Below are 14,407 nucleotides of genomic sequence, written 5' to 3'. Positions count from 1 at the left end.
TATCGCGTGCACACAGGGAAATTAATATCGGAGCATTGAGTATTTATAGCTTATCTCGGTATTTGCATAATTTAAACACTCGCACATGTCCAAGTGTCTTATTATTCAATCTTAATGCAATCTTAACGTACATTAAATTACTTAGTTTGACTTTTAGATACAACGCTTAAAAACAATTTAGTATTTAGCAAAAGTTAATTATTTTTCTCACGTTAGAAACATGCTTTTCGCGATTTCTAACAGATTTATTTATAATTATTATGACGCGTGTTTCTCTCTCATGCGCCCGAATTTTTAAGTAACACAGATCTCGTTTGCAAAGGAGCTTTCTGGGACGAGAAGTTCACCTTCAAGCTGCTAATATCGCTAATCGATTGCGGAAGAGACTCTTTGGACATTTCCCAACGGATATTTTCTTAAAATGTTAGGATCGTATACTAAGATTATAGTTTTGTTTGCACACGTTCGCGTGTTGCAAGATTATTCATGTCACTTTCTTCTAAGTGACATCCAAAGATTGGTAATGTAAATTATTATAATCAAGCTACTATATGTAGCATTACATATAATGAGAATCATAAGGAATAATTGTTTATCCTTTATGATTATTGTGCATCTTGTATAATAATCTTAAAAGTCGATCAATACTCTCTCTTTCTTTCTCTTTGATATTTACTTGAATTATATAGCAAGACTTTCTGATGATATGTAATTTTAATAAAATTTAATATGTTAATTAAAATTTGTATCGAAATATTAACAACGCGATTGCATTAAACAAAATCAGTAATTTAAAATAAATTAATATTTATTTTCACTCTTTTGCATGTACGCACATATATTTTAAAATTATTAAAAATGAAAAAGGCACGTCAAGTCGATTCGATCTTTTACCCATGTGTGTAACCGCTGATAAGTGCTATATTTTGTCTATATTCAAAGGATGTCAAGTTACAATAGGACATTTACTCCAAAATGGAAAATAAATGTTACCGCTGTAACTGTTAAGGATCAGTTATTGTCTATGCAAATCTGGCACCGATCTAGAAATCAATATTTCGCATTACGGAACAAGAAAGGAGAATCTATGTCAAGTGTAATTGAAACCAGTGAAAAGGTTAAACAAAGAACGCTATGCATAACCTTTTAAATTATATAAAATTACTCCTAACTATTGCATACATGTACACCTACATTATGTGTGTGTATGCAAATCCGGCATTGACATAAGTATGACTCTTCCCTTGTTAGAAAGGCTACCATGTCAATCACCGAAACGACCTAAATTATGCGACATTATTACTGTCTGATTACTATCCGACTTTTATTTTTGGTGCTACATAGTTGAGCGAATAGCCAATCGATCACCCTGACGTTTCTAGACCGACCATTAAATGCCATGTGACCTGACTCGATTCTTTTGTATTTAGATTTATGGTTCTATTGCTAATTAAAGATTTTATTTGTTCTATTTAATCGAGACTACATGCGCTGAGAGAACTTGAAACGCGGTTGTCGGTGCATATATTTAAATTACTTTATTATAATAGTACAATATTTGTTGTATTATTTCGATTCTGTTTAGTTTAAAAACGAAAGATATGTCAAATATAAGTCTTGTATAGTTTTCTAAACTCTTTTGAGATAAATATGCTATTTTTTAAAAATTGAAATTCATTTTAATTTCGAGTGTTTCAAAAGTGATTTGTAGAACGGATAATTGTATAACGAGATAAGCAATTTTAATTAACAGTTTTCCGCAAACTTGCTTGATTCGGTGTAATTTGTTCGAATCTATGCACAATGCGATTTTTAATGTTAATACTTTATTGTTGCAATCTGATAATTAAAAAATAACTCTCTAATTCGGCGACGCTGATTTCACGGTATTTATTTTTTGCAGCGCGCCGATCTGCGAGGTGCGAATTTTATACGCTGCGCCTATATAATCCTACCAGCACTACTTAAAAACGCGATGACCGCGATCGAATCGCAATCTCAATGGTCAAAATGCCAGGGAAATTTTTTGACAAAATTCACGTGTTCTATTTTTAGCCACGAGCAATATTTATCTATACCGCGTTTTCTGATGCATGCTCAAAGAAATTATAAATTTTTATAATACAAAATTATACATGGCAAGCAAAAGCGGAAACGCGATTATCGGTGCGTACATTTCAACCGCTTAGTTTGCAGTAACGTACAACATTCGTATAAATAATGAATGTTAATATAATTTTTCCTAATTGTGCAAGATACGTATCAAAATGTGTCATAAAATGGCATGGACCTTGGCATCCTAAACCAGAAGTCCACTTCTCCAGAACAAAACATGGTTTAACATCCATAGGACACTAATTAATTTAATGTATGTGTGCCGCGAGGCTTTTCACTGTATAATGCGGAATGCAGGACGTCGTCAATATTTCGCGAGTGTCTCTTAGATTTTACGATAGGCATAAATATTGTGCGTTAGGTGGTAGGTGGCAGATCCTACAAAAACTGTTACACGATTGTGTGTCAATAAATGCGCATCTGGCGGAATGAACGACTCGTTAATTGCACAGAAATGTCGCGCACATTGATCTTCGTCATCAAAACGTCGCGCTTAGTATTTTACAGAATTTACATAAATTTAAATGCAAAACGGTGCCAAGTCTTTTTACCTGTTTCCTATATTTCTAATGTCTATGCCGGATGTAATAGTTGGAGTTATTTTTATTATAATGGATCCCCTATATCAAATTAATAATTATGATAGATATAATAAAAATAAAATAGAGAAATGTGGATAATTTTAGCATTCGAATTTTTAATTTAATTTCTTGTTTGGCACTACGAGAAAATTGTCCTCGGGGACGCAATCGTTCTCTTGTCAATGTTCATTCTTCCTGCGTGTATCGCACGTTTAGCGTCACCGTGATAATGGCAGAGATGCACCACTAGCCTACTTACATGCCTGCGTTCGAGCATGAAGCCGGGACCGAAAACGAAAGGCACGAAGACAGAATGGGAATATGGAGATTCCGGGAGATCATGCAGGTGCACATGTTACCGTACTGTAAAATACCTGTCTGTGAACGCGAATGGGCGTGCATCACCGGTTGTGATCCCGAATCTTCAGGCAAGAATCTCATCTCATGCGAGACCCAACAGGTTTCTTTGTACGCTGTCCAAGATGCTCGACGTCGCCTCGAAACATTAACGGTAACGATACTGCCGGATACAGGCATACATTGTATCCAGGTTATTTTATTTATGGTGAAAAGCGAAAATCCAGCGCTACTATTTCAGAATCCGATCCCGAGCGATTAATTGATTCCGTTCGACAGCTGCGGCGCCGATTGATTCCACCGGAGCGAATGGAGAAAGGTATTGACGTGCAAATACTCCATCTGCATATTCATAAGCGTTTAATAGATGATAGATATGGGAGTCGAGATGATAAATCTGTAAAAAATAAATTTGATAAATATGTATAAACTATTTTTCAGAACACGATATGGGGATTCGCGTTTTCATTTTCCCTGCGTCGCTGAGACAGAGCTCCGTTTTGTATCAATGTGTGATTGCGTCATAAGTGTCACAATTATTTATTCGTCATTAAATCTTTGCTATCGATGTATGCATGAGATAGACAGTATTGCATTAGAAAGCGAACGCATTTATGAACGGCTTAACGATGTTAACGTAATGTTATAGCACGCTCCGGGAAAGTGATCGTCCGCAGGTGCAACGTTTTGCTGGAAGCGCGCAGCGGATTAAGTGTTAAAAATGAGGAAACGGGGGATTTGCACCCTTTTCCTTCGATTCATCATCGTTTTCTGCGATGTGTGATGTGTTCTGCTCGGTAGAACTCGCTTGAAAACCAGAATCAACCGTGAGAACCAGATCAAAGAAAAAGCCGTCTCCTGCTCGTGATGCGCGCGATTGCCGCGCGACTATTTGTAATTTACAATCCCAGAATATTGACGATGACAGTCAAAGACCTCAATCGATGCACTTCCGGGCAGAGCTCCAGTCATTTCTTCAGTCTTCAGTCGAACCGGTCACCGTGACTGTCGTCAAACCCGTCTGCGTTATTAAGTGCTGTGTGTGACGAATGTGTAATATCTATCTCTCTGTCTCTGAAACAAAAGAGAAATATTAAAACATTAATGTGCAATTTCGCGTAAGCGAATTTCGCTTATTCTTGGAATACATTAATTCAGTGATTTAATTCAAGAAATATGGATTTCCCGCTGTGAAATAATTTATAATTAAATGATCAATAATCTAAATAATTCATTATTTGGAAAAATTATTTTTCCATGAAAACAGAATCGCTTCTAAATGATTAGTAAATTATTTCGCTGTGATGTTAATTAATTTAGTTCACCTTAATCTTTTGACATGTTCTTGCGGTTCTTTTTGCATTCGTTCTTATCAGTTTCGGGATAACACGTTTTGTTTGCACGAGCATGGCTACTTAGCGACATCATACCTTCACCATGTGTCTTTTTGTCCATTCGTCACCGTTTAAATGCGTATATAATAAGCTCTTTATGAACTAGGTCGTAAACGCTATAAAATGACCGTAACGAAGCAAGATGATTCTCATGACGCCAGGGTGGATATTACCGATCGGCTCCGGCTCTTAACGTACCGCAAAGTAAACTTACGTACCGCGCGTCCAACATTGTACGATCGTTGGCTTGAAGGCCGGTAGCAGAATGTAATCTCGTTAACATTGGACTTATTTTTTATTCATTTTATACGTCAGAATTGTATTGCAAGCATTATCATTCAGACGATTTGATAACAGCGCTGAGATAAGTAACGTTCTATCGCGCAATTTCCATTCGCAAGCAGACGAGGATATTGAATATCGCACTTGAAGGAGAACTTCATTAATCAGAAGATTTGATCGATCTGATATATATGTTTTTAATAAAACCGTGCTAAATTTTTCAAGAATAGCGGATTCCATTTTACCGAGGCGTTTTATCGGAATTTCAAGTAACACAATTGAGCATTAATCGATTAAAGCAATCGATTCTCCAAGATGTACTTAATAACAGGACACGCATCAACATTTAGCTATTAAGTAGCCGCAAATTAATAGCACCTTTCGGCGACTCGCCTAATACTCTCATACAATTAAGAGATTAATATCTCCCAGCGGAATAAACGACGAATAAAATCCAAATCCATATTTCGCACCATGATCCTCGATCGATCGAGCTCCGATCGCACTTACAGTTAATTAATTAATAGCACTGACTTAAGGAGGATAATGATCGTCCGGCGAACGATTTCTCGCGCGATAATCTATTTTTCTGTCAAGAATGTGTGATAAGCTGAATAGAGACCGGCAGATCTCCAGCAAAGATTATCATTTTGTATCCTGTCGATGTCCCGTACTCTCTGGGTTAACCGGGCAAAGGGGTAAGCAGGGCACTCTGTGCGAGCGACTGGAAGCGTGCGCTTCCAGTATGTCCCACCTTGCTCGTCCGACGTCTCCTTTTTGCTTGGGCTGATACGTCGTCGTGCAGTAGGCTCCCGATGCAGAAGTCGATGAACGGCGCCCGTCTCTTTTAGTTCTCTTGCGCGTGTCCTTTTTCCGCTTCGCAACCGCGACCGCGAGTGAAAGCTCGTACGCGCGCTCGTACATACGTGCTCGGCATGTCTGAAGCGGGCGCGTTATTCCGCTCACTGGTCCTGTTTCGTTCCTCGCCATTGCAACCCCGCCGGTGCGTGTCGCGTCGTCGCGAGGAAAACGATCTTTTGGCGAGGTTCCTTATGGAAACGGTATTGAATTAAATTTTCAGGCCAGTGGAGTAAGGCATACTCCACTGTTGTCGCGACTGCATTCCGCGAAAATTATTATCTTGAATTTGATGGATCAGACTCAAGCGTAACATGTTTCCTTTGACGTGAGAGATCAGCCTGATAGATGTACGCGATCTTGCAGTTATGTCGAAAAGTTGCGTACATTGTAAATAAAAACAATTAAGTACGTTTCGTTCCTGATGCGTACAGGATTTTCAAGTTGTATCATTTGCATGAAATAAGTACTTCTGCGATGATAACGTTAATAGAAATTGTAAGGTAGGTAGCTGAGATTAATTATAATAATTGCAAATTATTAAGCAAGCGTGAAATAAGAAAATGTATAGAAAAGTATTAATAGAAATGTACACAAATTATATATTAATCTAATTATAACTGCAAAAATTGATGGTACCATAAAAATGGTAAAATTTCAAGAAGACAAATTTTGGATTTGATAAGGCAATGCCAGATGATCAATCGAGAGTTCATCAATCGAGATCTCGAGAGGTCGAGAGTTAAGCTTTCTTATTATTCGATTTTATCAATTCAATTATCCGTTTACATACAATCACTTTGACAATACTGTTCGTTTGCGACGCCTTTAACGTACCTTAAAGTAAGTCAAGCATTACGAGAGCAGATAGCGATTGTCAAGGAAGAAAGTGGTTTTCAAAAATCGCGTTTGAAATAAACAAATTCAAAGCCAAAGGGAAGTGCACGACTATTTTATATAAAGGTGCAAACCGGTTGGAAAAGAGGATGTAAACCATGTGTGCGTGTGATATTCTGATACCTCACTCAGATACTGCGGTGGATTTAATAGGTCGATCAATCGTTTCTTATCCGCTTCTCGTTGTCCTGCATGGCGCTCTGCTAGCTGTTACATAACTTGCTTCATTTAAATATACCTGAGGACTTACTATCGATCGTTTATTGTAACATTTCATCAAATTTTCCTTTATATTTAAATTCTTTAATTTAAATTTCTTCATATTTAAATATTTTTCAGATTAACTTTCAAATTTAATTATTAAGCCATCTACTTTTAAAATTAAATCAAGCATATTTTGAACATTATCTCAATTCTAGTTTCCCAAAATTAAAGCTTTATAATCCTATTTATAATTATGATATTATTATTTTAATAAATTTCTTATTTATTGAAAAGAATTGGAGAAAGAATTGACCCCAAAATCCGTAACATTAAGGCCACATGGGCCTTAATTTCATTACTCTCGATACTACTACTACCCGAGAATCCTTCCGCAAGGAACAAATTGTATTTCCAATTTCAGCGCTTATTCGCTGCCTGTGAAAGGGCAATTCACGAATCGTAACATTACCTGTGATTATGTGTGATCAAAAATTGAGCGGCCGTTGCGGGTGGGTACGTCGGAAAATGTAGCACTACCACAGATGCCGAAGGATATTTCATTTGCAATTACGTGGAAGAGACCAAAGCTGGAGAACCATCACCATCATAGGTGGAAATCCTTTTCTGGATCTTTGAAACGGATGATGGAAGGGCAATTGTCGTCTCACCGGCGTTACGGCATGCGTCGCCCTCATTCCGCAGGTTCGATATCAGGTAAGATATCCTACTTAGCGATCTTGTAGTATGGAACGAAAATGGAGTATACAGCGTTTAGCAATTATCGTGCGGTTCACCGCCACTTCTCCGGGTGCGCTCGATGTCTTCGTGAAAACTCTTGATTGTCTGGAAGCTATTAGGTTGACAACTTGACCACGTGTACCGTTAGGACCATTTTTCTGTCTAATCAAAAAAATAGAAGGCTACATGCTCTATCGGAAACGTCCTGATTTAAATTCTCTATCAAGTCGGTCGAGACTCTGATTTAAAAATTGAAAAATCCACTTTTGTTGAAAAATCCACGTTTGATGTGCTGCTTTACATAAATTGATTGCTTAATTTGACATATATATTTATAAATTTAATTCGATATAAACTTCATAAAAATTTATTTATTAAGAGAGAAGTAACAGAGATATTTTTCTTTTCCACAGATATAATATAGCGGAAACAATTAGCGAGGAATGCGAGCATCTGCCTCAGGAAGCGCTCAAAACTTTCCCATGACATTATTTTTAATAATCTTCTAATTGGAAGTCCATTTCTGAAGATTTTTTTTCAGATTTAACCGTCTCTCTGTGACAGGATAAGTTCGCTTTGCATTGTCGCAAAGTATTGCGTTTGCTTTACATTTCGGAATCCCACGTCCAGTTCTTCAAGAGCGTCAGCGGTCTCCAACGTGTCCTGCAAGACGTCGCATCGTGCGGAGTGCAGCCGGCAATCTCCACGCTGCATTATCTAAGCCATGGACCGTTACCCCCACCGACCTAAATGCACGCCGTATAAATGGTCAGGACACCATCTAAGCACTGTCAGTGAGCTTGTGCACGTAATCTCGTCTTGTGCGAAAACGGTGTGTGCTTATCACGCCGCCACAACATCACCTTGACACCTTGACCAACGTCGCTGATGATTTCCCGCCATTAATTCCATGCGGATGCCGCATCTCGATGATCCGTACCGTAATGCGTTCCCGCAATTAATCATGGAGACACGAAGAGCGGAAACGAGACAGGTGGCCGCCTCCGACTTCCACAATGAGATGTAAGCCAGTCGTCACTCGAAATTGAAAGATCAGTGCAGAATCAAAATCGTCTGAATTATGAAGTGCGGAAATCCTGAAGATACCGAACGGCCGCGCGAAACCGGATGTCCGAAAGTGGCGCAAGTATCGTGTCGGGTGTTTCTTCTGTTGATTATTTGTTGCCGGACTGGCTCGTTAGCGTTTGATAACACGACGGATCTATTTCTTCAAAGATGTGAGATGGAATGCAGTTTGCGAGGAGATTTTACAACCTGCGGGAAATATAGAGTTGTGAGATGGCTGAATACGGTAGTAAGAGAGAAGGTGAGTATTTAGTATGCATGAAATTAAATGACACTTGAGCCAATTTTCAAAAAAGTCTCAAAATTAATAGCTCGCGTTGCACAATGCCAATTGTAATGAGAGAATAATTAGACAAATATATTATAAATTTTCTATTTTCACAAATTAATAAAACTCTTATTTAACTTTGACATTATTTAATTCAACTTTTAATTTAGCTTGTATGCATGATTTTTATTTTACTTTTTCGTAAATATCATTATTCTGATGATGGATTTAAAATAAAAAATTCGTGGGGAATTAATTTAAATATTAACAATCAAAATTCACCTCTCGGTTATCAATGGCTAATGTCAATTACAAAAATGTGTCATTTGTTATTAGTTGACAGTTATAATTAATTTAGCAAAATGTAATTTAGGAATTCAGTTACGGGCCATTTCGGATAATAAGGATACCATCGATGGAGAAGCAAACCTTCTTGCCCCACTTGCCACAGTCTCGGGCATTTAACAGCAGCATAACCGAAACCTTAAATTTTATTAGAAATAGTGTAGAAGATTTATTGACAAAGCGTGCCATTGTGTATACAGTAGACAACTCGGCAACTGCAAGAGATTTCTCAAGTTTAATGTTCGTGGACGATGATGAACTTAAGCGATTACAGGAGAAGAAAGAACCGGAAGGTAAATTTGCCAATGACACTTATTAAACAATAAAACCCATGTGCATGTGTATGTGCATGCGCACGAGTGTGAATAAAATAAAATAGCTATCTAATAAAATTTTATTTTCTACTTTAGAGCCTTACGTTCATATTTTTAAGAAATAATATTGCATTTAATAAAATTATATGTACCTAACATGACATCGATGAATATGACAATTGGTGCTTTGTATCAATTTATTCTTGAAATCCTTGAAATTTTCATGATGATACGTCGATTGCCTGGCAATAAGAGAAGATACCTTTTACTGTGTTTTGTGCAACGGGGCATTAAAATTCCGATGCATCCGACGACGACGCAATCGTGGCTTCTATTACATTTTGTTTCGGGTAACGGCAAACGTTACGCGAAACAAGTACTATCGCCATGTAAACACCATGCAATCTGCGTTAAAATGTTCTACGTAGCCGAGAAAAGCGATGAACGGCAAAAAATGACGGTGTTCACAACCTTGTACTTCCCGTAACGGCAACGATATTTCGTCGATGCTAACAGTATTGCAGTCCCTGTAATAGCGCGCGATAGTGTATCTAATAATAAGAAAGATAAAAGCTTAATTAAAAAAATTGTTTGCTTCACAGGCGACTGGCGAATTTTCAAGAAGAAGAAATCCCTAATCTTACCAATTCTCATATTGATAAATTTAATAAAACTGAAACTCCTGCTGCTGCCAATTTTCCTAGGAGTGCACTTCATCAAAAAGCTCCTCGTCCTTGGATCGATTATCTTGCCGTCGATACTGGCGCATTTAAAAGTATGCAAAGTGCAGCAGGTGCACACACACCACTCGCATCCTTTCCATCTGTGGTCCACCGCAGCGGATGCAACAGCCGATTATCCATCAGGTAAAAACGTCTTGACACTTAGATTGCTCAGGTAGAGAGAGAAAGACAGAGAGTTTGGAGCGTGATGTTAATTTTTTTCTTATAATAATATACTTATATATTATACAAATGGTAAAAATTTTTATTTGATTTTCATTCAATACTTTTATAAATACACAGACGAGCGAGCACGTAGTTAATTAAATTTTCATTCTATTCAAAACCTAATCAAGTTATTAAACTCGTCATTCATGTATGGACACGCGAAAATAATAAAGTACTCCCAAGTTATCGCGATTTTTTGTTGTGCTTTCAATTTACATGTATCGAAAATTTATTTTACGGTAAACATCGTACATTTAATTACGTATCGTTCAGCTACGCGTTAAAAAGAGCAAGTTTCCTTATCCAATGAAATAATCCACGTGAAGATATACGTGACACGTACGACAGTTTTATAAATTAAATAGATTATATATAGGCTAAATGAAGTCCAAGCTGTGCACTGCTTATTCAGCTGTGGCTACGATCTGGCTGATATATCTTTACGGGCTAACACGTGCGATCGGTGTATGAGTGTCGGCATGAACGTATCTTGATCTTAGCCGGCAGCGACAAGTCGCAATTAGATTAAAACAGCTGTCAGAATCCGTTCTGATAGCATTATATTTCACGTTTCATATATTATTATTTCCTTGAAGATTTCTTGGCGCGCGTGCTTCAAATAAAGAGAAAGTACTTGATATAAAATTTATTATAATATTAAAACCTGTGTTTCTTCTTTGAAAATCACATCACGTCTCTCAAAACATCTCTGCGTTTATTATTGATCTCAGTTTCTAATGTGCAGTTTTTTCCTTTGCAGGATACGCACAGGATGAAAGTACTTGGCACAGGAACGACTACCAGTTGGGGTATCCGAGTTATCAGATACTTCGCAATCCTTACGGGTGAAAATCCGTGCAATTTGTTGCTCCGGACAATTTTCCGGCGCGAGTTAACGATATCCCGCGCACGTGAGACCTTTTATAATCCGACGAGTAGTGCAATCAATCTTTACGCTGTAATTGCCGTCCGTGTAATTCCGGTAATTGCGTAATCTGCCGTAAAATCGCGGTGTGCTCGCGACAATCGCGGTGCGAATTGGTACGTGTCGAATATATTGCAATTAACGTCGTCGCCGAACGTCATCTCGCGGCTTTTCTGGCGGCAAACTCCTTCGCAAAATAACTTTCACATACCTTCCCGTTATTCGGAGACTTACTGATATAGAGACTTTGCGGAGTTTGAGAAAGGGCATGGTGTCAGCGGATGTACACACGGATACGGCTTTTCCTCGGACTGTGCACTAATGGGGATAGAAGATTAAGCGATCCCGCGGCTGTTGTAAATTACAAGAATCACCCGCGATTCATCATTTGTCGGGGTTTATATCGTTTATTGTTAATTTCACATTAAAATGACGTCGGACACATGTACGTCGCAGACACGTCGGCTAATTCCCGCTATTAATCATTATTCTACTCGCAATTCGACGGTACCGATAAAAAGCATCGCGATTATTACGAACTCGTGACTTCTCTCAATCATCATCTGCACGGTTTAGCTTCTTGACAATTATTTCTCGCTTACGATAAGAAAAATCGGCGCCGCTTATCCTGCGAATGTCGCGGATCAACGTTGATCCGCTTGACGACGCGTCTCCCATCTCCGATTGTCCTCGGACCCCAAGATAAGGGTCGACAGATCGCTCCATCAGATCCGGACAGGAGAGGGCGATTCGTGGTCAAGGTCACACGCTTCGTTCGGACACCCGACCGAGTGCGATGGCCCCTCCGCTGACCTACTGACAGATTTGGACGAGTGCCCGGTTTCCGGCTGAAACGCGCGCACAGCCCGTCGCTGTGTGCATCGATACTATACGCACCTTGACCAATGTATGTTTGTATGTCCGTACACATACGCATAATCCACGCACGCAGCTCGATCGTCGAAGACCGTTATCGGCTCGGACGGCGCCGAGTAAGTGCACGGTGAGCGGCTAGCCGATCCTCGTGCCTGTCTGTGTGTTGTCGACACATTTTAGGCTCCTCATGGTCACACCCGCTGAATCCTGTCGTGATCCTTTCCTTTTTTGCCTTCCTCTCCTCGATACGTTTTGGCTGGCCCACATGCTCGGGTCTTCCCCGACGAACTTGATTCGGCTTGGTTCCCCAGAAACGAGACCTGTCGGATTTTCTAGCGCGCCTCTTTGCTAGATCGGTCCCATTCTTTCACGGGAAATGAAGCTCGCGTTGAATTATTATTGGGGTTTCATCAATTTTCTTTCGAGGGAAGAAGCACGTCCTTAGAAAATACATTTTTATAAAAGATTCTTCTTTTTTGAACGTTGCGGAAACGGTGAGAAGGTTCCCGAGAACCTGTCGACGCTTCGTCGTCGAGCGGGACGCCTGTTTGGGCCCCATGACACGGTAGGGAACGCAAATCGGAAGCGAGACATCGCTATACGGATACGCGATCGATACGCGGTGTGCACTCGTCCGCGGCAACTCGACCGTTACGTTCTTACGTTATACGCGAACGAAAAAGTCGTATTAACGTAACGGACCGTCGTCCATGTCACGGCGTCCGACTTGGTATCCGTATCTTACATTGCGGACGTATCGGCCACCACGGCGATTCATACGCGCTCGATTCATGCGAAGCGTCTTCGGCGCACACGGGGTGGCACTGAGCAGCGTGCGTTAACGTCAAGTCCGGAAGTGGTTCCTCGGGATGCGACGAAGACAAGTTTCCTCTCAGTAGACTGAATTTAGTCGATGATCTAGCTTGCTCTAGCTTCAATAGATCTGTCTCACTTCTTAGAGTTAGCATAGGCTGCGATAAGCGATCGATTCTCTCTAGATAAATGTAGACTGTATAAGAGAAATAAAATTGTATAGAGTAATTGATTAATTAATGTGTCTCTCTTTATCCCGCCGCTCTTCCTTCCTCCTGCGATATTCTTGCGAATTTTATAGCTCGCTTTACGTTGCAATATATTAATTAGATTAGCCTTTTGCGAAATGCCCGAAGCCTCGTAGGTCGCAGTGGTCTCAATTTTAAACTCGAGCCAAAAGAGGTGACCCTCTTTTCACGAGGAATTTTTGCCAACGCGCGCGCACGAGAAAAACTAGATCAGAGATTTCGAAACTAAACTACAACAGAAATTATGAAACGTACGTGTACGTCGCACTAAGAAATTTTGAGATTTAATGAGGACGTATCCATCGCGAAATTGATTAAATTAAAGTTAAACTCAGAGTTCCGACGTTCTTGAGCTGTTAGATGAACCTTCGTTGCTTTTGGTACTGTTAAGGATATAATAAAAATTTTATTGTTTTATTTAATAGCGTGTTTGTGAGATTTCTTGCGGGCACAAATGGCGATTTACAAAGTAGCAAAGTGTGTTGGTAATAAATCTTCTTCGAAGCTCCAGAGGATCTAGTTCTGTTTGTACAAGCATCAATAGTCGTTCTACGACTCGCAGTCTCATAAAAGTTTCTTTGGCATTGCGTTATAACGGGTTTCTTCTACGTTAATCTTCATTTGTAAACAGCTCTTATAGATATATCTTATGCATATGAATGTTAAACATAACTATAAAGAAATAATCTCCTTCGGATATTTCCAAGTTGATCGTCTTGTGTAGGAAAGAGCGACGTTTAGTGTTACATCGTGTCGTTACGAACGAAAGTTGGACTCTCGTAAACCAGTTTTTGGGGGGCCAGTTTGAATCAGGCACGCTATTCGACGAAAACGCACCGCCTCCGACATGGGTAAGTTCCCAGTGAGAGAAATCGTTCGAAAAAGTATGCAAACGCGACTATTGAACTCGTGACTAATTCAATCGGACTTGAGCGTGTGATCTTCGCTGACGTCACAACCGCAGAGAATTTCCATACGAAAAGTAGATCGCGCGATGAAGTTTAATTAAGCACCAATGCTTCTCTCACAAATTTTGACGAATATTTGCGTGAAATTTCATTCTAAAAATAAAGAAAAGTGAGCAAGCTGACTAAAGAGAATACAAAAGCTTTCTAATCTTTGTGTTCACTGCGAAGTTAAAATGCGAGTCACTTAA

General features: G+C 39.3%; 1 protein-coding gene across 2 annotated transcripts; it reads left to right on the top strand.

Moving 5' to 3' along the window:
* Positions 1-2,818: 2,818 nt before the first annotated feature.
* Positions 2,819-13,239, top strand: LOC105279053. 2 transcript variants are annotated; one of them, XM_011338592.3, is made up of 6 exons: positions 2,819-4,171; positions 7,110-7,402; positions 7,840-8,753; positions 9,154-9,418; positions 10,042-10,305; positions 11,150-13,239. In XM_011338592.3, the coding sequence occupies exons 3-6, from the start codon at positions 8,508-8,510 to the stop codon at positions 11,236-11,238; spliced, it is 864 nt and encodes a 287-aa protein (XP_011336894.1). In that variant the 5' UTR covers positions 2,819-4,171; positions 7,110-7,402; positions 7,840-8,507; the 3' UTR covers positions 11,239-13,239. The 2 variants fall into 2 exon arrangements, with proteins under 2 accessions (XP_011336894.1, XP_026828191.1); XM_026972390.1 differs by having other exon boundaries at positions 2,819-6,090.
* The last annotated feature ends 1,168 nt before the right edge of the window (positions 13,240-14,407 follow it).

This window comes from Ooceraea biroi, chromosome 9 (assembly GCF_003672135.1).
Source record: "Ooceraea biroi isolate clonal line C1 chromosome 9, Obir_v5.4, whole genome shotgun sequence".
Lineage (NCBI taxonomy): Eukaryota > Metazoa > Arthropoda > Insecta > Hymenoptera > Formicidae > Ooceraea > Ooceraea biroi.
The sequence above is the reverse complement of the archived record's forward strand: the minus strand, read 5'-3'. Positions and strand labels throughout refer to the sequence as shown.

Coding starts and splice junctions, on each gene's coding strand:
- LOC105279053 (XM_011338592.3), top strand. CDS start 8,508: ATGAAGTGCGGAAATCCTGAAGATACCGAACGGCCGCGCGAAACCGGA. Junction 8,754..9,153: donor ATACGGTAGTAAGAGAGAAG/GTGAGTATTTAG, acceptor AATGTAATTTAG/GAATTCAGTTACGGGCCATT. Junction 9,419..10,041: donor GGAGAAGAAAGAACCGGAAG/GTAAATTTGCCA, acceptor TTTGCTTCACAG/GCGACTGGCGAATTTTCAAG.